Source organism: Leucopleurus acutus (genome assembly GCF_964270905.1).
Source record: "Leucopleurus acutus genome assembly, chromosome: 2".
NCBI lineage: Eukaryota > Metazoa > Chordata > Mammalia > Artiodactyla > Delphinidae > Leucopleurus > Leucopleurus acutus.
Window position 1 is genome coordinate 176,900,133 of NC_139143.1, and position 23,034 is coordinate 176,923,166.

Below are 23,034 nucleotides of genomic sequence, written 5' to 3' on the forward strand. Positions count from 1 at the left end.
AAAAAATTGTGTGCACAGCAGCAAATACTGAACATTTTAATTCAGTTTAGTTGTGGCCTTTACAAGGAAAGAAGGGAGAAGGACATTAGGAAATGTCACTTGCATGATTTTACATTCTCTCTCTCTTCCACAGCAATGATGGATTTTGGGTAGGGAAATCCTCCTTACGCAGTTGGCGTCAGCTAGCTCTTGAACAGTTGGATGAGCAAGATGGCGATGCAGACCAAAGCAGTGGGAAAATGAATGGCAACACCTTGAATAAAGGTAGTATTTAAAACCTGTATGTAGATGGTTGTGAATCATACCACAAAATTGTAAGCATTTGTTTGTAGTAAAATAGTTTTGATTCCCATCCACGTAATTTCTAAGACAATTTTTTGGAGTCTAAAGCTCTCAAAAATGTCTCAGAACACATAAAAAGACTCACAAGCTATTGAAAGTGAGCAAGGGCTCAACAGCTCAAGAGAGGCATTCCTTATGGCATAAGGCATTCCTTATGGCCTGCTTTGGGCTTAGGATCTCTCTAGTTAATCCCAAGCAAAATTACTTTTAATTTTGCTCCAGCTAAAATTTTTAAGAAAGGCAAGTCTGCTGCAAATTGCATAGTATGTTGTTAGCTCAGTACATTTTGGTTATAGATTATTAGTCACGCCAACGGGCTGACTTCGTCAAGTTAAATGTGCTTGAACTTGTGCATTTTTCATCCAGGAGAAGAAGCAGGTTTTGAATAGCTTTTTACTTATAAATTCTTCTGAGTTTTCTGAAGCAATGCTTTTAAATAGGAAATTATATTAATGTAAGTCAACCACTCAATTCTAATTTTGTAATCAGTATTTTATAAGATTATGGGAAATTAAAACATTAAAACCTTTTAGATTTAAAATAGAAATCAGTAGTTTGATCAGTTTACTAATTCATATACAATTAATGATCCATAAGCAGTTATTTCACTTAATATTATCTCCAAATATTAGTACTTATATACATATATTTTATTATTTTAATATTCTTAACCTTTTTACTGAAATATTCTGTATTTTCTGCATTTGAACATTTGTATCATTTTATTTGGTGTGGATCTTCCCATATCACTGCTTTATTTTTGAGAATGTAAAAACACTAGAGCCACTAATAATTTTAAACTGATTTTTTTTTTAAACATTTTCAAATTTGATGAGTGATTTTTTTCTTTTGGCTAAAGTATTTTGTTGTGCTGTGTACTTCATGAACTTAACATTTGTTTCAATTTTATTCTATCATTTAAAAAAGATATTTTAAATATAGCCAATATATTATAATAGCTATATATGGAATATAACCTTTACAAATTGTGAATCACTGTTGTGTACCTGAAACTTATTTAATATTGTACATCAACCACCTCACTAAAAAGAAAGATTAAAAACATACTTTTAGTGTGACGTGACCCAGTATGTTAAATATTTTGTGCTCTTTTAAGCCTCTTTACATATCAGTGGCCCTTTTTTTTTTAAAACTGAAGTATAGTTGACTTACAATGTTGTGTTAATTACAGCAAAGTGACTAAGTTATACATATATATATTCTCTTCCATTATGGTTTATCCCAGGATATTGACTATAGTTCCCTGTGCTCTGCAGCAGGACCTTGTTTATCCGTTCTGTATATACCAGTTTGCATCTGCTCACCCCAAAGTCCCAGTGCATGCTGCCACCACCACCCCAACCACCAGTCTGTTCTCTATGTCACCGATTCTTTCTGTTTCAGATAGGTTGATTTGTGTCATGTTCTAGATTCCGGTGAATTCCTTCATTTTAAGGAAAGTTGGATGCCATAATAGAAAATGCCTTGATGTCCTAGCTTAAAAATATTTTTCATGTCGCTTTCAGAGTAAAATGCTCCTCTTCTCCCGCTTCCTCCATTCAAAGATTTTAAAAGCTTGAAGCAGAGTAGAAGTAACAAAGTAAAAAAAGCCTTTCCACCAGGTATAATCCCTGTAAATAGTGGCTTTTTATAATGGTGCTTGTTACTGGCACAGTTGTGCATCATCCTTTACCAAAACAGTTTTTATAAATTCATACATTTCATTGTATGAATATATATTTATTTAACCTATTTCAGTTTTTTACAATTAGTATGTAAACACAGATGCCGGAAATGTGTCCTTGTACCTACTTCTTTGCCTAATTTTCACATTATGTGACAGAGAGAGACACAGACAAACAGGCAGGAGACAGAGTTATCTGGTCATGTCTTTCCTTTGCCCATTTCTCTGCTTAAGCTTTTTAATGATTAGTAAATATTCTTTATGTATATTAAGTGTATTAAAAGTCTGTTATGTGCTTAACCTGGAAAATCCATGAATAAGAATTCTAATATCCCGCTACTTAGGACTTCTTCTATTTGATCCTGTTCACTGGTATACACAAGTACAAACTGGCAAGTGTCACAGTGTAGACAAGTAGGAGAAGCAGATGTTGAAAGAGAACTGTTAATAGGAAAAGGAAAGTTTTAATTATATCTATATTTTAAAAATTTTTTAAAAATTATATATGTTTGACATGAAATGTTAAATCCTTATTTCATTAGCCTTCTAAAGTTTTCTGTTCTTCCCTAAAGAGTTGATGGATGAAAGTGACATGACATGTAGATGATTATCCTGGTTTATGACACAGTAATCTGAATACCTTGACTAGAATTGATGGAAGGATATGTAAACTGTTTTTCAGTTTGAAAAAATGCATATTTTCTTGCATAACCCCAATCTTTAAAAAGCAAAACTGCCGTTCAGAAATTTTTCTTTCCTTTAAGGGAAAGAAATGAAACACTTCTTAGCAGGACTGCGCTGAATCACTTGGGTCTAATTTTTAAAATGTTTTAAAGTTTTCTGTGTTTGAAATTGTGTAGAGTAGTATCTTTGCTACTTTGAAATTTAAATACAACAGTAGAAGAGTTATTATCTGTATTTCTTTTGATTAGATGAATCAAAGGAAGAAAGAAAAGAGGAGGAGGAAGAATTAAATTTTAATGAAGACATTCTGTGCCCACATGGTAAGCTAGATAATGTAAAACTTCTGTTGTTAGCCTTACTTTAGCATATCATACATATTTTGTTAAATATTTTACACTCAAGAGCTCAGGCCCTAATATGGCAGCCATGGTAGAGCAACTGGTTTTCTAAACTGTTCATGATCCTAATGTTTCTATTCTCTTGCCCTTTTCAGCTGTTAGCTTCTACTGCCTACTTTCAAGCCAATGCCTCTCACACATTTCCCTCTCTCCTCGCAAAAAAAATTTAAAATAATAGAATTTCCCCATATTTTATTTTATTTTATTATTTTTTTTTTTTTTTGCGGTACGCGGGCCTCTCACTGTTGTGGCCTCTCCCGTTGCGGAGCACAGGCTCCAGACGCACAGGCTCAGTGGCCATGGCTCACGGGCCCAGCCGCTCCGCGGCATGTGGGATCCTCCCGGACCGGGGCACGAACCCATGTCCCCTGCATCGGCAGGCGGACTCTCAGCCACTGCGCCACCAGGGGAGCCCTCCCCATATTTTAGTGAAGAAACTTATTGTCACTTGTCACATTGAAGGGTTTTCTGAGCTTGAAGGAGAAGAATTTCAGTTATTTCCCATTTATGTGTCTGTGTCTTTGTCCAAATTTGAACACTTCGAAAACAGCATTTGTATATTCTTCTTAGGGCTATTTCTGGTTTAGTTTCTTAGCTACTGTGTACTGTATATTCTTAATAATAATTTCCTAATCCGTATTAATCCTGAATATTTGTTTATGTGTTTATTTGGTTTTAGTGAGTGCTCATTTGAAATAACTTTTTTTTTGAGAAGGACTCCTTATATATGACACATGGTTTGCCATTCTGTCAGCCCTCTGAAAGCCAAAATGGTGTCTACTTCTCAAAGTCTTCTACTGTATAAGTTCCCCACTCACACTTTTTTTTTTTTTCTAACTCCACCTTGAGAAAAATTGGACCCAGAGAAGCTGGGATGTCAGTGATGAATCTGTTAACACGTTTGCACTTCTTGTTGTGTGCTAATGTATTGCTAATACTCAGAATTCTTTTTTTTAATTGAAGTATAGTTAATTACTATGTTGTAGTAGTTTCATGTGTACAGCAAATTGATTCAGTTATACATATATGTATTCTTTTTCAGATTCTTTTCCGTTACAGGTTATTATAAGATACTGAGTGTAGTTCCCTGTGCTATACAGTAGGTCCTTGTTGTTTGTCTGTTTTATATATAGTAGTGTATATCTGCTAATCCCAAACTCCTAATTTATTCCCCCTCCACCATCCCCTTTGGTAACTATAAGTTTGTTTTCTGTTGGTGAGTCTATTTCTGTTTTGTAAATAAGTTCATTTGTATAATTCTTTTTTAGATTCCATATATGAGTGATATCATGGTATTTGTCTCTCTGACTTCACTTAGTATGATAATCTCTAGGTCTATTCATGTTGATGCAAATGGCATTATTTCATTCAGTTTTATGCCTGAGCCTAATACTCAGACTTCTTGTTGGTCCCAATAAATTCCTTATTTTAGTTCTTACTTCATTGCCTCATTATGAACCCATACATGATGCCTCACCCTTTCCCTCATTCACACCGGTGCGGCGCGGCATGCGGAATCTTAGTTCCTCAACCAGGGATCAAACCTGCGCCCCTTGCAGTGGAAGTACAGACTCTTAACCACTGGACCGCCAAGGAAGTCCCCACACTAGTGGTTTTTTATGAAGAGTCCTGGTGGTGCTAGTGATAGTAGTTGTCACTTGAGTTGTATTTGTGTGCCTATCTTTCTGGACACAGTCTCACTGCACTTCACTAGCTGAGTGGCATTCTCATTTACTGGCTACAGAACTAGGAAGTGGGGGTGAAGGGTCATCCTGGGATGTGGATTTTTTTTTTTTTAACATTTGTAGCATAGATGTGCACATAGCATAAGTGCCTCCATTTTGAGAGTTGAGGAATCTGTAGTAAAATACTAAGTTTTCATGCTTGGTGCTGCTTAGCAGAGTGAAACAATGCCAGAACTCAGACTGTCTTCCTCCTTCGTTCACTGACATTTGGTCTCAGCCCACCTCTCTCATCTTGTCATTTTAGTTTTACAGTTTTGACTAGAAAGCATGGCAGAGCTGAAAGTGATTTCAGGACTTATGCTGCTCCCCTCAGCTTGTCAGAAATTGTAGATGAGCTATTTTTTTTAGATCTTCTAGCTTGATCTGCAGCTCAGTGGAATTTTGTTGCTGTACCTTGTTATCTTGCATTTAAAAAGCATAGTTCTCAACTCTTGCTTTTGCGGACGTCACCTGTCAGTGTACCATGTCCACAGGTGCAGGATACGGGACTTCACTTAAAACCTACCCCACTCTTTAGGTTTATATTAAAACTTGTTCCTGAGATGTTGTGATGGTCGTCATAGCAAACAGATGATAGACATTTATCAAATGTTTACCTTGTGCCTAGTAGTTTTCTAAGTGTATAGATATTAACTCATTTAATCTACACAACAACCCTGAAAGGTCAGTATTACTAGTGTACCGATTGTACTGATGAGTAAGTAAATGGAGGCACAGAGAGGTGAGACTCGTTTGCTAAAGGGTACCACACTTAATGCATAGGTTTCACCTAGTTATATAATTGTCTGAAATTCTTTTTCTTTGAAAATTTGAAGGACTTACTGTATCTTTCAATGTACCATTTGTCCAAAGCCCTTCTTAGGCAGTTTTTGTCCCTTCCACTTTTGGTAGCTTGTTAAGATCTCTGTCCACAGCATCGTGACACCTCACCCTGTGCAGGTCCTAATTCATTTATTGCTCGGGGGGTTCTGTGGAAGCCATGCACATGTGTGAGGGCAGGGGACTGCCAGCTTCCCTGTTTGGGTGTCCTGGCTGGGCCATTTCACTGGAGAATTCTCACTTTGATTATCCCTTCTTGGACTGCTCAGATTTCTCCATAAGGATCTTTCATTCTCCTGCCTGGAAAATGCAGAGCTGGCTGTCACTTCCAGGGCTGTAAAGAGGAGGGCTTGGGAGTCTGCATTCTGTATGGAAACATTCACTTATCCGCATCTCAGCGCACTACCTCTTATCTCAGCTTTGTGTCCCCCAGTGCAGAGGCCTTAGGTTTTATATCATCAGAGAAGCTTGTGTTGTCTTTTGTGGATAGCGGGGGCAGGTATCTGTAGGATGTATAGAAGGGCAACTCAGAATTTTAACTGCCTCTTAGATAGTCTTTTAGTCTGTTCTCTTCTGGGTACCCCTAATTCCTGGATTTGTGGGGCCAGTTCTGTGTAGTAAGTGGGTTAGTGTGTAGTAAATTGGGTTACTTCTTTTGTCAGTTTAGAATTCATTTTTCTTGTCTTATCCATCCACCTTTAAGCTTCTAAAATATTTGTTCCTGTTGTCCCATCTGTTTTCTTTTATCCATCATTATGATTTTGTATCTTTAAAAAAGGTCCCCTTACTGTGGTTTAATGGTGTTTCAGGAGGAACTGGAAGTAAATGCAGTTTTAAAACATTTTTATCAGGCTTCCCTGGTGGCGCAGTGGGTGGGAGTCCGCTTGCCGATGCAGGGGACGCGGGTCTGTGCCCCAGTCCGGGAGGATCCCACGTGCCGCGGGGCGGCTGGGCCTATGAGCCATGGCTGCTGGGTCTGCACGTCCAGAGCCTGTGCTCTGTGACGGTGAGAGGCCCGCGTACCGCAAAAAAAAAAAAAAAAAAAAAAAAAAAAACGAAAGAAAAGAACATTTTTATCTGGAAGTCCATGTTTGCATTTTTATATTCTAAAGCCTGTGTATATTTATCATGGATTTTGTTTGAATTAATAATGGATTATATATTCCATTATATGATTGGCTACTATCATAGAGTTTAGCATTTACTGCAGATATTCCTTATCCATCAGGCTTTCTTATCCATTTCATATTCATTTAATGGTTAACAACTTCCTTAACTACCTTGTTTATTATACCTGTTTACTAAGCAGCTGAGTAGTTTTTTAATTTATTCTTTTACAAGTTCTTTGGATATTGTGTGCCCCCAAAGTATTAGAGTTTGAGCTAGATTTTGTCGGGGAGGGGATTTATCCAGAATCTAAACTCATTGTTAACTAGATTTCTATTTTTACCTGAAGAATCTTCAGGGATTATGTTATCGAATTATGTTTGGTGAATTCAATCTCTCATGACTAGTTTGATCTTGTATTGGGAGATGTTGCTTACAAAATGATTTTAGTTTATTGGCTTTCTTTTAAGATTTAAGAAGCAATGTTATATATTGCAGGATACTAGTCTAATTTCTAAAAATTCATGTCACAAGTAAAAGTTTATTGTGGTGAGGTCAAACTATTCAGATACATTAAATCATGGTACTTATTAAAATGATGTGAAACTAAATTTAGAAACATGACTAGGGGTAGAGTAGAGGACTTTCTGATTAATACTGACTTGGAAGTATTTAATATTAACTGCAGTATTTAATTTCTGACTGCAGTGAAGTGACTTATTAAGATACATTGCTGATTTTAGAAATAAACTTGCGTTCTTCTCTAATTACCTGAGTAATGCACATCTTACAATACAGCCAGTCATAAAGTAAAAGCAACCTTACATCAAAACAAGAGGCAGTGTATCCAGAGAGTCTGTGGAATCCTGTTTAAAATATGTGTTTGTGTATTTGCATTATTGTTTCCTATATTCTCCCTTTATGAACCAGATTGGGTTATAACGTATATATACAGAGGAACGGTCCCTTAAAAAAAAGGAAACCACTTAAAAAGTATAATTGCCCTGGAGTTCTTTCTTTCTTTTTTTTAAATTAATTAATTTATTTTTGGCTGTATTGGGTCTTCGTTGCTGCGCGCAGGCTTTCTCTAGTTGCGGTGAGTGGGAGCCACTCTTCGATGAGGTGCACAGGCTTCTCATCGCGGTGGCTTCTCTTGTTGCGGAGCAAGGGCTTTTGTGGCACGCGGGCTCTAGAGCGCAGGCTCAGTAGTTGCGGTTCACGGGGTTAGTTGCTCCGCGGCATGTGGGATCTTCCCAGACCAGGGCTCGAACCCGTGTCCCCTGCATTGGCAAGCGGATTCTTAACCACTGCGCCACCAGGGAAGCCCCAGGATAGCATTTTAAAGTAAGTTTTCATAACCTCAGAGGAAATTTGTTAACAGCCTACTCAGAAATAAAGTTAATTTTTACATTGTGATCTATTTTCTCTGGTAATAAGTATATTAAAGCAAAGTAATCATTTCTTAGGATCAGTCAAAGCTCAACAAGAGGTGACGGATGGAAGTTAAGAAGATGCATTTTGAGGCATTAGAAATTATGGGGTTTAGATGAGAGAGGTCTGGTTTCATATCCTAGCTCCATTATGACCCTGGGTGTATTAATTTCTCTGATTCTTGGTTTATTTATTGTTATAAAACACATAAAGCAAAGTATCAGGATACTGCATTTAGAAAGCCCCTGGCTTTTTTACTCATGTAAACAGGCAAGTATCTTGCCAATGGGGGTAGAAACACATTTTCCTTTGGAAACTTAAAGATGGTTTTCTGGGTAAAGAACCATATAGGTACTATATGCAGTTCACTAATTATCTATTGGGAACAGCTGAAGCAATAGAAACTGGAACCACAAGCACAGTGAGGGGTTGAGTGAGGAGAAAGGGCCTGAAATGCCGGAAGTATCAGTCAGCCGAGGAGGAGCTGCTGAGATTGAGGGTCACTGCCATCTGGGCGTTCCTGTGATCTTCAGAGGAAATGAAGGGTAGTGGTGACTAGCACCCTGCTTATTCTCTTCTAGGATTTTTAAAGACCCACGGGGTTCAGGGTGTTTGCAGTAGTAATAGTCAATTGACTGGAATGGTTTTACGATTGAACAGTAGATTGCTTTACTATTTAAGCGTGAGTCTCACACAACTTTGAAAATAGCATTTCAATTCGGGATGAATTTAGTAAAGTAATAAGGTAAAACAGAGAAAATACATCCTGCAGGAAATCGTGGCATTTGAATGTGGGCGGAGATGAAATACAGACGAAATACTGTTAAACAACCCCTGGGGTGGCACAGGGACACCAGGATCCCTGGAAGCCCTTTTAGTGCTTCCTTCACTGGTAGGAAGAAAGGCCTAGATTAAGGACAAAGGAATGGCTGGCTTCTTTAGAATTAGATGAAATTAAAAGTTTAGAGACTTTGAAACTTAGGAAAGAGAGAGAGAATTACAGTACTTTAGAACAGAAGGAAAAGAGGCCCTACAAATTTGTCTTAAGTTTAAGAAATATAAAATAGATTTTTGGAGGGTATATATTGATTTTTTTTTTTAACCTTTTCTCTCTACTCCGGCCCCCCCCCCCGCCCTTTTTGACTTAGGGGAGTTATGCATATCTGAAAATGAAAGAAGGCTTGTTTCTAAAGAGGCTTGGAGCAAACTGCAGCAGTACTTCCCAAAGGCTCCCGAGTTTCCAAGTTACAAAGAATGCTGTTCACAGTGCAAGGTGCTGCACGCTGTCCTGACATCTGTGGAAATTATAATGCCACCTCCCTGGATTGACTTCCCAGGAGAATTGACATGCACTCTTGGTAGGGGTTAGGGAGGAGGCAGGTCCTGTGCTGTCAGCAGGAGATGGTTGATTGCTTCCTGCTTCCTTCTCTTTCAGATTTTAGAAAGAGAAGGAGAAGAAAATGAAGCCTTGCATAAGATGATTGCAAATGAGCAAAAGACTTCTCTTCCAAATTTGTTCCAGGACAAAAACAGACCATGTCTCAGTAACTGGCCAGAGGTATAATGATTCCCACAAGGGATAGAATTCATCTCACCTTTGTAAGACCCTTGCCAAATTCCTGATGAACAGTGGTTTCAGAACAACTGAGAGCTTCTCTAATTCTCATTTGTATAGTTTTCTTATCCCGGGGATTTTACTCTTAGTTCTGGTTGCTTGGTAGAGGGCTGTATTTCCATTTTATTTATGAAGCTTGAAAGAGGAAAACCACAGTATATGGAGACATTTTCCCTATAGGATTTAAGTTAAGAATGCAGTGAATTAATGGATACTTTCATCTGATTTTTCTGTTCTAGGACACGGATGTCCTCTACATTGTGTCACAGTTCTTTGTAGAAGAATGGCGAAAATTTGTTAGGTATATACCAAAAATTTTCTATTTCCTTTTTTATTGTTGATTTCATTATTTTTAAGAATTCATGGATCCTGATCGTAGTACCTTACCTTTACTAGCATATACTGAAAGTTTTATTTTCTAATAATCTAAATGAATAATCCTGAGAAACACATTAATTACTATCATTAAAATATATCTCTAATTTAAAAATAATCATCGTAAAAAAATCTTCTCTTTAGTCATGCAATAGTGAAGTATATTGATCCTCCTTGTTTCATTTGAGTAGAAAACCTACAAGGTGTAGTCCTGTGTCATCAGTTGGAAACAGTGCTCTTCTGTGTCCTCACGGGGGACTCATGTTTACATTTGCTTCCATGACCAAAGAAGATTCTAAACTGTGAGTTTCTTCTCTTCATGTGATTTTTTTCTTCTTCTAGTGATTAATAGAACGTGTTTAGGAAGTTTCTCGTCTGACATAAAGAGTCTGTTTTAAGAATCTGTTTGAATTGTGGGGTTATTTCCTCTGGTATTCTCTGCTAGGTGGAGCACTAGCCTTTAAAAAAAAAAAAAGACTGCTTCTCCATAAAAATCAAGAGGCTGCCTGAGGCTACCTTGCTCTTGTTCCTCCCTTCTCCTTCCTGGAGCCCTGCTTTCTCCTTCCAAGCTGCTGGTACCCAGGACAGTGCCTCTAGGTTACATCATATAGAATTTATCCCTCTGTAGCTAAGTTCTTTACTCAACTTCAGTTTTCGAGGTTTAGCCATGTTGATCCATGTATTGATAACTTCAGTCCATTTTGTTTTACTGCTGTTGTAACATTTTTTTGTATGAAAAAGCTACTGTTCCTTGTTGATGTATCTTTTCCTTCTTAATTTATTTGTATTAAATATTGGTTTTGATAATTCTGGTTTAGAGATGGAGTATGTCCTTGTGTCTTAAAGCATGTTGTGTTTTTTTGCACAGTATAGCTCTCATATGGCCCAGTGAGTGGCAAATGATACAAAAGCTCTTTGTCGTGGATCATGTAATTAAAATCATGAGAACTGAAGGAGGAGATGCAAACCTTTCAGAAACACAGTATATTTCTGAGCCTAGTAAGTTTTCATATCGCTCTTGGTTTATGTAGTTAAAAGTTGGCGTTTTAAGGGGGAAGGAAAGAGTATGTCAATATTGTATTTTCTACTTAAAGATCATGTGGTGTTCCAAGTATATTCCGCAGATGGGAAGTATCATATAATTACCTTATTATTAGTATGTTTGTCGACAGTAAATGGATTTCCTTATTTGCATACAATAGAATACAACAGTTAACAGAAAATATGAGTAATATTTTGATGAATACACTCTGGTAACTGATATGTTCTTTTAGATCTTTCATTCTTTGACAGTAATTCCTCAACCACTGCTATTATTTTTTTTTTTTTAAAGAACTCTGTCCAGAATGTAGAGAAGGGTTATTGTGTCAACAGCAGAGGGACCTGCGTGAATACACTCAAGCCACCATCTACGTCCATAAAGTCGTGGATAATAAGAAGGTACCAGTCCCTCTTGTGGTCGTGCCTAGTAATGATCAAGCTTGCCTTTTGACTTGCTGTTGGATTTTCACTGAGGATGGCCTAGGGTTGCCTTATTTTTGTTTTTTGGTGGGAGGGGATTGTGCAGGCGGAGCCATTGGACTAGAACTGAAAAGGAATAGTTATGTGATTTATGTGGATCTAGTCAGTTATGAATCGAAACACAAATATTGATTGTCAGCTGTGTGCTAGGAATGGTCTTGGTGCTGGGGATACAGGTGGTGCAGAAGACAGAGAAGTTACCTACCGTCAAGAATATTTGTACCTAGTGAGGTAGATCAAGAATAAGCCCATAAATTCATAAGATAATTTCAGACAAGAACAAGTACTTTGAAGGAAATCTAGCAAAGTAAAGCGAGAGACGGATAGAGGCGGAGGTGCATTGTTAGATAGGGCATGGGTATGAAAGGTGCGTCAGAGGAGGAGTTGTTTTACCTAAGCATTAACTGTCAGAGAGTCAGCCTGTGACGTGTAGTGCAGGCAAAACCGTAAGCCTAATGTGCTCAAGCAACAGAGTAAGTTGTATCTAGAGCAGCACTGCCCAGTGGAGCTTTCTGCAGTGATGGAGATATTCTGTATCTACACCGTAGCCATTAGCCGCATTTGACTGTGGAGCACTGAAATGTGTCTAGGGTGACTTGAGGAACTGAGTTTTTAATTCACTTTAATTTAAATAGCCGTGTGTCACCTCTGGCTACCACAGTGGACAGCACTGGTCTAGAGAGAAGTTTCTTCCAAGGAGGGAAAGTGATAGGTGATGAGGGATCAAAATTTATCGGCCTTTATACATCACACCAAGGATTTGGGATCTTAGTCTAAGCGTAGATGTAAGCCACTGGAGTTTCAAGAGAGGTCATGGTGTGTTCTCATTTATGCTTTCAAAAAGTCACCCTGGCCATTGCGTTTGGAGTTGGTAAGGGCATAACGGAAAGAAGGACGGCCAGTTTAGAGCCTCTTGCATTTTTTTTTATCTATTAAAGGGTAGGTGAAGTAGACAGATTGGGTTTTAATTTGGGAGCAGGGGTGTTGCTGTGGATTGTTTTTGGAGCATTTTCACCATATTAGGAATGGCTCTTAGGTAGATCCTGACCTATATCTCTGGACATCTTGTTAATTTGATTCCAAGGTTTTGGGAATTAAAGACAAAATAGAATGTGTTTTATTTGATGATAGTTACCAAACACATTATTTTAGAAGGGTAACTTACAAATTATGCTCTAATGGTCTAGGGTTTTGCTTCACAAGTTGAATTAAGGCCTCATTTCCTAATTTGCTGAGAAAATGAAGTTGAGTAAAAATGTCTCAATTTTTCCCCTAGAATTTTCTTATATCTTTTGTACCTATTAGTGCATGTATATATTGGTATCTAGTGCAAAATAGTATCCAATTTAGGTAAAGTTTTATTATTATTTTTTAGTTTGATAGCAGTATTTCATCCATCCTTCATTTTCTCAGTCTCAAGGAGCATTGGGACTCCTGTCTGAACTTGAAAAGGCTTGACGATCAGTGTACTAGGGAAAATGTAGAGCAATTTTGAACTTCTGCAAAATAACATCATTGTAAAATCTGATAACTGTTCTGCAGAGACCGCTTACATTTATGGCAAACACATTAAATACGAGAATAAATCATAGGATAAGAACCAACATGTTAAAAGAGCACAGAAAAGAGAGAGAGCCCTTGAGTCTTGATCCTCTATCTGATCTATTACCCCACCATTGAAAAAGGTGTGCTTCCTCTTGATAAAGGTGGCCAGTCAAAGCCCCACAGCTGGGCTTCCCTGGTGGCACAGTGGTTGAGAATCTGCCTGCCAATGCAGGGAACACGGGTTGGAGCCCTAGTCTGGGAAGATCCCACATGCTACAGAGCAACTAAGCCCGTGTGCCACAACTACTGAGCCTGCGCTCCAGAGCACGCGAGCCACAACTCCAGAGCCCGCGTGCCACAACTACTGAAGCCCATGCGCCTAGAGCCTGTTCTCCACAACAAAGAGAAGCCACCACAATGAGAAGCCCGCGCACTGCAACAAAGAGTAGCCCCCATTCGCCACAACTAGAGAAAGCCCGCATGCAGCAACGAAGACCCAATGCAACCAAAGATAGATAAATAAATGTATTAAAAAAAAAAAAAAGCCCCACAGCCTCCATAGCTCGCCTTCCTAGGGTCTGACCTACTTTTCTGTCTTTTCCTGATACATTCAGGTGATGAAGGATTCAGCTCCAGAGCTAAATGTGAGTAGTTCTGAAACAGAGGAGGATAAGGAAGAAGCTAAACCGGATGGAGAAAAAGATCCAGATTTTAATCAAGTATGTGTTGAAGCTGCTCTTCATTGCTACACCTTTTGCTGTGCTGAGAGCAGTCACTCTAAGCTCTTGGACATCTCTGCGTAGCCTATGCAGGATGTCGGTTCTCAGGACCCCTTTTTTTCCCGCTTTCCTGCATTGGGTAGCATGCTGTAGCTGCCCTGATTTCTCACGAAAAGCCATGGGCTACATTACTCTAGAGTTACTATGTGCTATTAAGCCAGAAAGGCTAAAATATACTGAAATGATTCACTTTTTACCTGGAAAGAAAACTTAAACTAACCCATATCTTGGCTTGTTGCTTAATCATGGAATCTTTGTGTATGAAAAAATTATTAAACTCAGATTCCCTGACTACAAGGAAAACACACAGTAGCCTTTATAATATTGGAGTTTATAGAAGAGACTTTCGGGTCTCTTACATGTTAGGCAAATGACTAGAATCGGCATTAGTCTTTCATTTTTCTTCTATTAAAATTACCTATTTTCTGTGTATTTTGTTATGGTATTTCTACCCCCTTTTATTTGGTTGCTTGATTATATCCTGCATGTTCACAGTGATGTTGGAGAAAAATGTCAAGAACAGGAAATAATGTGGCCATATGTTTGGTTGATATATGATGTAGATAAGTTTAGCTTCTCAAAAAGTCAGACCATTATACACCAGGATATTCTAGATTTACCTTAAATTCATGGAATTTCTACTCTAATTAGAGTTCAGCTTTAATTAACTAATTAGAGATATTTGTGTTCTTTCTTTACTGCTAAAAAACAGTGTAGTCGGATTATGGTTAGCATCCTCCCTGAAGGAATGAAAGTGATAAAATGGCCATCTGCTGTATCTGTTACAGAGCAGAGATTATCTGGGTTTCTTGGCCTCTCTGTGTATACATACTGATACTGTTACTTCATTTTCAACTGTGATTAAGAAAGTCTGAAAAGCACTCTTGACTTGAATCTTGGTCTCCCTGAGGAAAATGTTACTTGTAGCTTCCCAACTGGCATAAAGAGATATGTCAGCATTTGTTGATTTTAAAACACCTTTGGAAGAACAAAGTCAGGCGCTGCTGACCGTGATCAGCCACTCCTCCCAAATTTGTGTTTCAGTCCCTCAGCATTGGAGGGCCCCCTTGTCCCAGTGCTAACCAAATCCATACATTTTATAGGGATGCAGGTTTTCAGTTTTGTGGGGTATTTTCCTATAATAAATAATGCCCTCATTAAAATTTATGTACATGTATGCCTTCTGTTCCTTGGGATGGTTTTTGAGATTATTGAGTTAAGTAATATGTCTCTTGAATAGGAGTTTGCAAACATAACAAACCTTGTTTGTTGTCGACTTGTTTTATGTTCCCATCTCCTCTACAGTCCATTTTTCAAGTCAGATCTACAAGCTAGTGTATTTGCTTTTTCCATTGATATATTTTAAATAGAAGTGTTTGTGTCCATCCTGATTTAGGACTCCATTCTCTTTCATTTGCTTGGCCGGCAGTACCATGGTAGTTTATTGGTAGTTTGTTTATTAGTGGGAGTATGGTGTAATAATCAGTTGGGAATCCCTATTCTTCTGGTAAACTTTGTAAAGCTAAATATATATCTGTGTTCTTACTGTCCTTACTTCTGTCATTTTAAGCTTACTTTTCAGCCTAAGAGTTATTTAGAAAACTTTTAAAAACGTTTTCAAGTGATTTCGATTTTTGGGAAACTAACTGTTTTAATGTCTGGTTTTACCTATTATTGTCATACCCACAGCAATTTTTAAATTGCTGTTCTGTTCCTCAGATGCAGATGACAACAGATTTCACTTTTATAAATACGATAGAGAATATTTGTTGGGGAACATTGTTTTTTATGACATAATTATTTTTTGTACTTTCTTTTGTCTTCCTTCTCATTGTTGTATACTCTAGAATGTTTTAAACATTTTTGTCTTGCAAAAAAGGTGTAACCTCCCGTTTTGAAAAGAGTAGTTGGTCCCAGAAGAACGTCAAGAGTTTTCAGAATGTCGGCCTCCTCAAATCTTTTCTTTGTAATACGTTGCACTATCTCAATACAAAGCTTCTGTAATTGCTGTTTTAAATCCCTGTAATATAAAATGATGCATTTCTATTTGTCCTTAATGGAAATGAACAAATCCCCTTTCCTCTTTTCTCTAAGCTAGATCAACCCAGTTCCTTTGACTTTGACCTTATCTACAATTTAGGTTAATAATGTACCCAGTATTGGATATTACTTAGGTAATTGAAAGCCTTCTAAAACCAGTGGATTGCTTTTTGTCAGATAAGTTCAATTTAAATTCTATGGATTTAAAAGAAATTCTGGGAAAGGCTTTTAGACCCATTAAAAAATATATCTTGCTTAATGTTCAGGGCTTTGTTATTTGGTTGTGTTTTATATTTCTAAAGTAAAATTGTAGGTTGTAGATATTTTCCCTTATATTCCTAATTGTGAAATTTAAGTCCAATTTCACCTTTTCTTGAATAGTTGAGATTGAGAAAAATGTGTCATGAATTTTTTTTTTTAACTCCCACCTTGTTTCTTATGTTAGAATCACCTGTGTGCCTCTTCAGATGCACAGCTAGAGCTGAATCTAGCGTTGTGTAGCACCTAGCCAGTGGCCTATCACCCTGAGCAAATGCTCTTCTGTTTACCCCCGATCCTCTCTGCTTTGTAAATCTCTGGAGCTCCATTGGAGATGCGTGGGTGGCATCTGTGTCCATAATGACCCCTAAACCGCTCTGATTATGCACACCTGACACTCAATGACAGCTTCGGAAACCAGAGGCAGAGCCTGGGGGTTACCTCATCCAGATTTAATTAAACCAGGGGAAAAGATTATTTTAAAAATCTTGTTTCATTCATTCCCTGTCCTGGTTAGCAGAATAATCTTGACTGTTAACCTCTTGATGAGGCATTTATTGGAGTATTGTAGAAAGATATTTGGTTCTCATCTATAAAAGACTGGTACAATATATAGTATATACCCATATGTATGCCTGTACGTTTTGCTGAACCATCTTTAGGTAAATTGTGCACATCATGGCATTCCACCTCCAAGTTCTTAAACCAGCTTATCAGTAGAGACAGTGTCCTGTTTACCCAACCTCAGATTTCTTCACCTATCCCAAATGTGTCTGAAGCAATGTTCCCTCCTCAAACCAGCATACAATTAAGATATGCATTGTTTTGTATCAGTTTAGACTGTTATCCAGAACAGTTATCCTGCCTCCGCACCCCTTTCTTTCCCTTTTGACACTGACTGGATTAAATTTAATAATCTTAAAAATTTTTCGGTTTATCATAATTGTGCCTTTCTAAGGTCAAACTTACTTTGCTTTTAAATCTCCTTTTTATAGTACATACGTTTTAAAATCCTGGAGCTTATATGCAGTTAGAAGTGTATTTTGTCGTTTAATTTTTTCAGTTTTGTCTGAGCCTGCTAAGAACCTCCAGCGAGTTCCTATTCACTGTTGATACTGAGTTTCAGATGGTGAACAGTCTGATAAATAAATTGCTTTTGCTCGCCTGATGAACTTTATGAGCACGGGTCACAGTGTGGTAATTTCAGTGCTTGCTTTCTTTTCGGATCTTTGTTATAGAACAATGGAGGAACAAAGCGGCAAAAGATATCCCATCAAAATTATATAGCCCACCAGAAGCGGGCCATCCGGCGGAGCGCGCGACATAGGGGAGCCCGCGGCGAAAAAGCTCTTCTTGTTTCTGCTAATCAAACATTAAAAGAACTGAAAATTCAGGTGAGGAGAGCATAGCATTTGTTTTACTGTGCTCCGAACTTGGAGCGCCTTCCCGAGTTTCTGCTTTGCACCTAAGTATTAGGCCATTGAGAGAGCTTTTTTGAGTTTAGAATAATGCTTGCAGGGTCACCAAATTAAAACAACTCTTTCTTTAGAAAGAGTTTCAAAGTTTCCAAAATTGGCCAAGAATCTTTCTGTGAAGATGAAAAGTGTTTTGGGGCTTCTGAAACCTTGAGCAGGTTCTGAGTGGCTTTCCAATAATGATGAGAAATGTTGAGAGCCATTTAACTTGTTACGTGTTGAGGTGGTTCTTTTTGGAGGTTCATTTTAGATCGTTCCCACTCTGTCCCCCCCGCCCCGTCCATTGCTTTTGCACATCAACACAGTGGATGCGTTATGAAAATGCCTCACGATACTGTTGTTTCCTGGTAGCAATACTAAAGTACTATAAATGAGCATGCCAACGGGACATCTCAAAACCCAGGAAAAAGAGGCTGATACATTCAAGATGTACATGAAAAAAAATGTGGCCTCTTATCTGTTTCAGTCACTGATACGGATCCCAGAAGTTGACCGAATTTCCCTCTCTGCTGCTTTCATGCGGCCTGGTTTACTGGTTCTGCATTTTCCCTCGCTGCTGATACTTATCGTTGTAATTGAGGCAAAAGTATAGGCTTCCTTTGAGGGTGTGATGTGTTCCAGATTGTCCCGGGAACGGTATTTCCCTTGGTTGAACCCATGGCTCTGAAAATAAATGTGTTGGCCTGATAGCTTTACTCTGTTATTGTAGCTTTTACATCTGAGAAAGCTTGTTTCTATCACCGGCGTTCTGCCTGTCAGTGGTAAACCTCGAACATTCAAAACCTTTAAATTACAAAAAGAGCCCCTGTGGATAAAGACATTTTCAAAGCCTGTGCCGCTTTTTATTGTGGACTGCCCTTTTTAAAGAATAAATCAAAAGTCAGCAGAAATAACCTCTGTCTGTGAGCATGTTACCTGCACAAATGAGTTGCTAGAAGGCAGCAGCTGTTCACAGGACAGCCCCCAAACGTGCTCTTCTTGGATGGCTCCTTTGCCGTGTCCCTCCTCTCATCTCCCGTCCTGGCTTCGAGGACCACTGTGATCTAAACAGTCCAAAGAAAGGGCAGTGAAGTGTAATTTCCCTTCAGTGATCCGTGGTGGTAGCTTCGAAAGCTCCCACTAGATGGGACCTTTTTGCCCAGCAGCCTGAGCACTGTTAGAGCTGTGGTGGGCATGCATGTGAGCCTCAGCCAGTGGTGGTGGTGACTTTTTAAGCATGTAGTGCATTTTTTTTATGTTTCATGGAGCCTGTCCTCTAGGGTGTACTACATTTCCAAGTTAATAGGATGGCAACTACACCCATTTATAGTTGCTTAATTCATCCACCTGTGAGGCCATAAAGTACAATTTATCCATCTCCTTTCTCGGAATATGCTTGGTGTTTAATTGTCTTATTCCATTTTCCCAAAGAGAGGTTTTGAGTGGGTAGTATTGCTTGCTTTAGAAAGGAGGGAATTTTCCTTATTTCACTTTCCTTATTGCATTTCCTTATTTCAGCCACACACTCACACCCCCATGGCAAGCAGCATGGAGCCGCTCACCTTGTAGGAACAGAGTTTTCATTGTTCCTTTTATGCCCCACAGATCCACAGTGCTGCACCCGCTTGTTAAACAGACCTATAGAATGTTAATTCTTCTGAAGCATTCTCCTAGCACTTACGGTTTATGAATTATTATTATACAGGGCACAGGCCTCCATGCCTTTGGCCTGTTCCCTCATTCTGAAATACCGTTTTCTCCTCACTAGTAAGCACTGTTCATCTTTCACAACATCTTTTCTGCAAAAGCTGTCTTGGCCTTCAGCCACACAGCTAACTGCTCCCTTCTGTGAGCTCCGCTAGGAGCAGTGTGTACTTTCTGCCACCATCTTCACTGCTTGGTTTTGTCCTCTCGACCTCTCCGGGGTGGGATTATTCACTTTATATTTCCAGTACCTAGCACGGTAGTCAACACATGGTGTGATAAATCTTCATGAGTTGTTGAATGAATTGAAACGTCCTTGTCTGTGCACTCAAAATATAAAGTATGAGCCTCCACCCCTCAGAGATGGAACTCGTGTCTAGAGGTATTTGCGGTTGGTCCAGTGTGTGGCGGTGCAAAGACCCTGTGCATCCCACTTAGGCGTGTGAACTAGCATTCCTACAGTCATGCAGCTGTGACATTGCCCACATTAAGTTGGTATCAGACACTTCCTCTGTAACTGTGCTTTCTTCTTCATGGGTCATATTTACTGACTGGGGCTGTTGCCTCTGCCTGATGCCCGTGTGCTGGGCTGCCTTCGGTAGAACTGTCCCGTCAGTACTTCTCATGAACCAGAAATAGGCTCGTTGCTTCATACACAGATCATTGATGATGTCACTGCACTGTAGCTACAGATCCCTGTTTAATCAGTCTCTGCTTGCTTCTGAGAGCCTGATGTCCTTTTGAGAAGTCCAGTTATGAACCTGGCCTAACAGTTAGGGAGGAGGCCAGTGTTGTTATCCCTGTTGTTATTTACCTGTGTACTATTATTAAAATCACTTTTCTGGTCACGGTCTTCCCAGCTGGAAAGCTCTTGGGCCCAATTATATACACAGTTGGTTCAGGGCTGCTTGTTTTGTCTTTCCAGAGTTTTCAAAGAGTAGAGGAATAGAGTGCATAAAAGGGTAGAATGGTTTCCCTGTAACATGGATATTGGTGTAATGAGATACATGTAATGGAACATATTCAAGGAGTATGGCACTCAGTTATGCAGCATAATAAAATGAATACTCTAGAATACACCCAAGTGAAGAATTAGAATGTATCATTGAAGGGTGCCTATGTGTGCCTCTCTGAGCCCAACTCCTCCTTACTTCGCACTGGTATTTACTCCCTGGACGTGATAAAAAATTTTCTGAATTTGAAAACAATGTTTAAGTATTATGCACAATAGTCTTTCTGAATGTATTCAACTTTTAAGACTTGGTTAGAACTGGGCTGGAGTATATGGCCCCTACCCTTAAGAAATTCATATTCCGGTTCCTAGAGGCAAGACCCGGTCTAAGAATATGTGACAGGCCCAATGGCTGAATTTTGTAGTCCGGCTGCTCACTAAGGGGATCAAAACGAGAAGAGTCCAGATAGCCTTCTGGTTAATTTAGAGATGGTCTTATGAAAGAGTTTGGAATTGACTTGGTTATTAAAACGATGTGGAACCTGGGCATGATAGGAGTGACAGTGACGGCCTTGCTCAAGCCTTATTACCAGAGGAGCTGTCAGCCCAGCCCCACCTTCTGCTCCTTTGTTTTCTCCGCACCCCAGCCCGTGGAGAGGTGGTAAGATGCAGAAGACAAGGTCCTGTGGGTATAATTGTCTCCTAATTCTCTATCAGGCCTCCTAAGAATGTTCTCAGATGTATTGGGATTAGAGTCTCAATAGGAATTTAGCAAGCGAGCTGACTGTGAACTGTTGTATCTTTTGTATTCTGAAGCCTTTTATTTTGCCCTCAGAATCTATGCATTATTTCTTCAAATAGGGTATAAGTCTCAGTGTTTTGCTTTACACAAACTTTGTTTCCTTTATATTGGCACAGATCATGCATGCATTTTCAGTTGCTCCTTTTGACCAGAATCTGTCAATTGATGGAAAGATTTTAAGTGATGACTGTGCCACCCTCGGAACCCTTGGCGTCATTCCCGAATCTGTCATTTTGCTAAAGGTAGGTAACAGCTCTTTACCTGAGGGGTTCTCAGGTGTAACCTGCGTGCAGCGGTGGTTACAGTTACCTCAGGTTCTCGGCAGGGTGTGGGAAGAAGCTTCTGCTGAGAGTTTTGCTGGCCTCTACATTCTCCATCTCTGGAGGAGCCATGAGAGACTTAGAGGAGGTCACAACATCATTGGGTCTTGTGGGGTTTTAATAATTCTTGTTTAAAATAATCTAGATTTAACCTCCTCCCTAACTTTTGGATCAGCGAATTACTTAACCATATTTCTACTATTAAAGCATCTCCACCTTTCCTCATAAGTACAGGAAACGGACATAAGACACAAGTCTTGGCCACAATAGTCAAAATACTTTTGGTTGGCTTAATGGGATTCTTGTCCAGGGTATGGAAATTGGCTTTGGGGAGAATGGATTTAGGAGAGGTAGGTGTGTTTTAGAAAGCAGGGGCTTCTGAGACTGTCACAGAAGAAGAATCATTCAACCAGCCTCTTTAGACCAATCCTGCCTTCCCGCAGGGCCTGATGTTGTCACTTTCCTTTGCCTCTTCTGTTTCTTTATGGCTAGAAGCATGCCCCCTGCATGATGTGATAGAATATTTTTCAGGTTTTGAGCTGTGAAATATGTTTTTCACACCGTAGAGCCTCAACTCTGGTCGGATAAAGTTAGGCCCTGGAAGTGGTCATGCAGACCCATATCTGCCCCTACACACACACACCCCTACACACACACACACACACACACACACACCCTCATCCTGCTACCTACCCCCTGGAAATGATGATGCAGGCCCATATCTGCCCCTACACACACACACACACCCCTCATCCTGCTACCTACCCCCTTCCTGTTTGCTTTTCTTGGAACTGTAGGTTCTGTGGAATTATTTTGAAAGCCTCTTTGGTTTGCTGAATCCTAAGGACGCCGTGTAAAATCCTAGAAACAGCCTGTGTAATTAAAGCGTTTGTACTTCAGATGGGCAGCTAGAGTCCATATTGGACATTGTCCTCTTGGCCCTTGCAGCTAATCCCACCGCAAGCTCAGACTCAGTGCTGGCTTCTGCCTTAACAAGGACGTGGGCATTTTTTGCTTGATGTTGAGGCGGGATGAAAATGTATTTTTAACCTAATTGGCAATTTTAGAGGACCATTCGGACTTGATTTCTGCCAACTCACGCTGTCATCACTGGCACCTTAAGTCATATCAGTTAGATCAGTGTTTAGTAACTCAGGGTATCTGAACCTTTCTGCATCTAAAGGTATTTGAGGAGCAGGAAAACAGTGCCACATCCAATGTGCAGTCTGTGCAGTTATCAGGGTATTGAGTCTAGACCCGCCATTGACAAGGCATCCTTTGTTAATCCTGGACATTGCCAGCTCTGGTTTGAACCCTGTTTTCCACTGGACAGTGTTTGTATTTGTGTCTTGGAGCAACACACTGGTGGGCTCGGGACCAGCCTTTCGTGTGAGGTGGATGGGACGTTATCCTCCTACTGGCTTCCACTCTCTTGTGGTTTTGAATTGTTTTCATTTGT

General features: G+C 39.4%; 1 protein-coding gene across 4 annotated transcripts in view; it reads left to right on the forward strand.

Moving 5' to 3' along the window:
• Positions 1–23,034, forward strand: part of USP48 (ubiquitin specific peptidase 48) — a 66,563-nt gene that overhangs the window by 39,476 nt on the left and 4,053 nt on the right. For all 4 annotated transcript variants that reach the window (XM_082833614.1, XM_082833615.1, XM_082833613.1 and 1 more), the window contains exons 14-24: positions 134–264; positions 2,959–3,030; positions 9,359–9,483; positions 9,646–9,768; positions 10,065–10,126; positions 10,392–10,502; positions 11,069–11,199; positions 11,534–11,640; positions 13,881–13,985; positions 17,582–17,737; positions 21,372–21,497. In XM_082833614.1, coding sequence (XP_082689740.1) covers positions 134–264; positions 2,959–3,030; positions 9,359–9,483; positions 9,646–9,768; positions 10,065–10,126; positions 10,392–10,502; positions 11,069–11,199; positions 11,534–11,640; positions 13,881–13,985; positions 17,582–17,737; positions 21,372–21,497 — 1,249 coding nt within the window. The remainder of the gene's footprint in view (positions 1–133; positions 265–2,958; positions 3,031–9,358; positions 9,484–9,645; positions 9,769–10,064; positions 10,127–10,391; positions 10,503–11,068; positions 11,200–11,533; positions 11,641–13,880; positions 13,986–17,581; positions 17,738–21,371; positions 21,498–23,034) is intronic.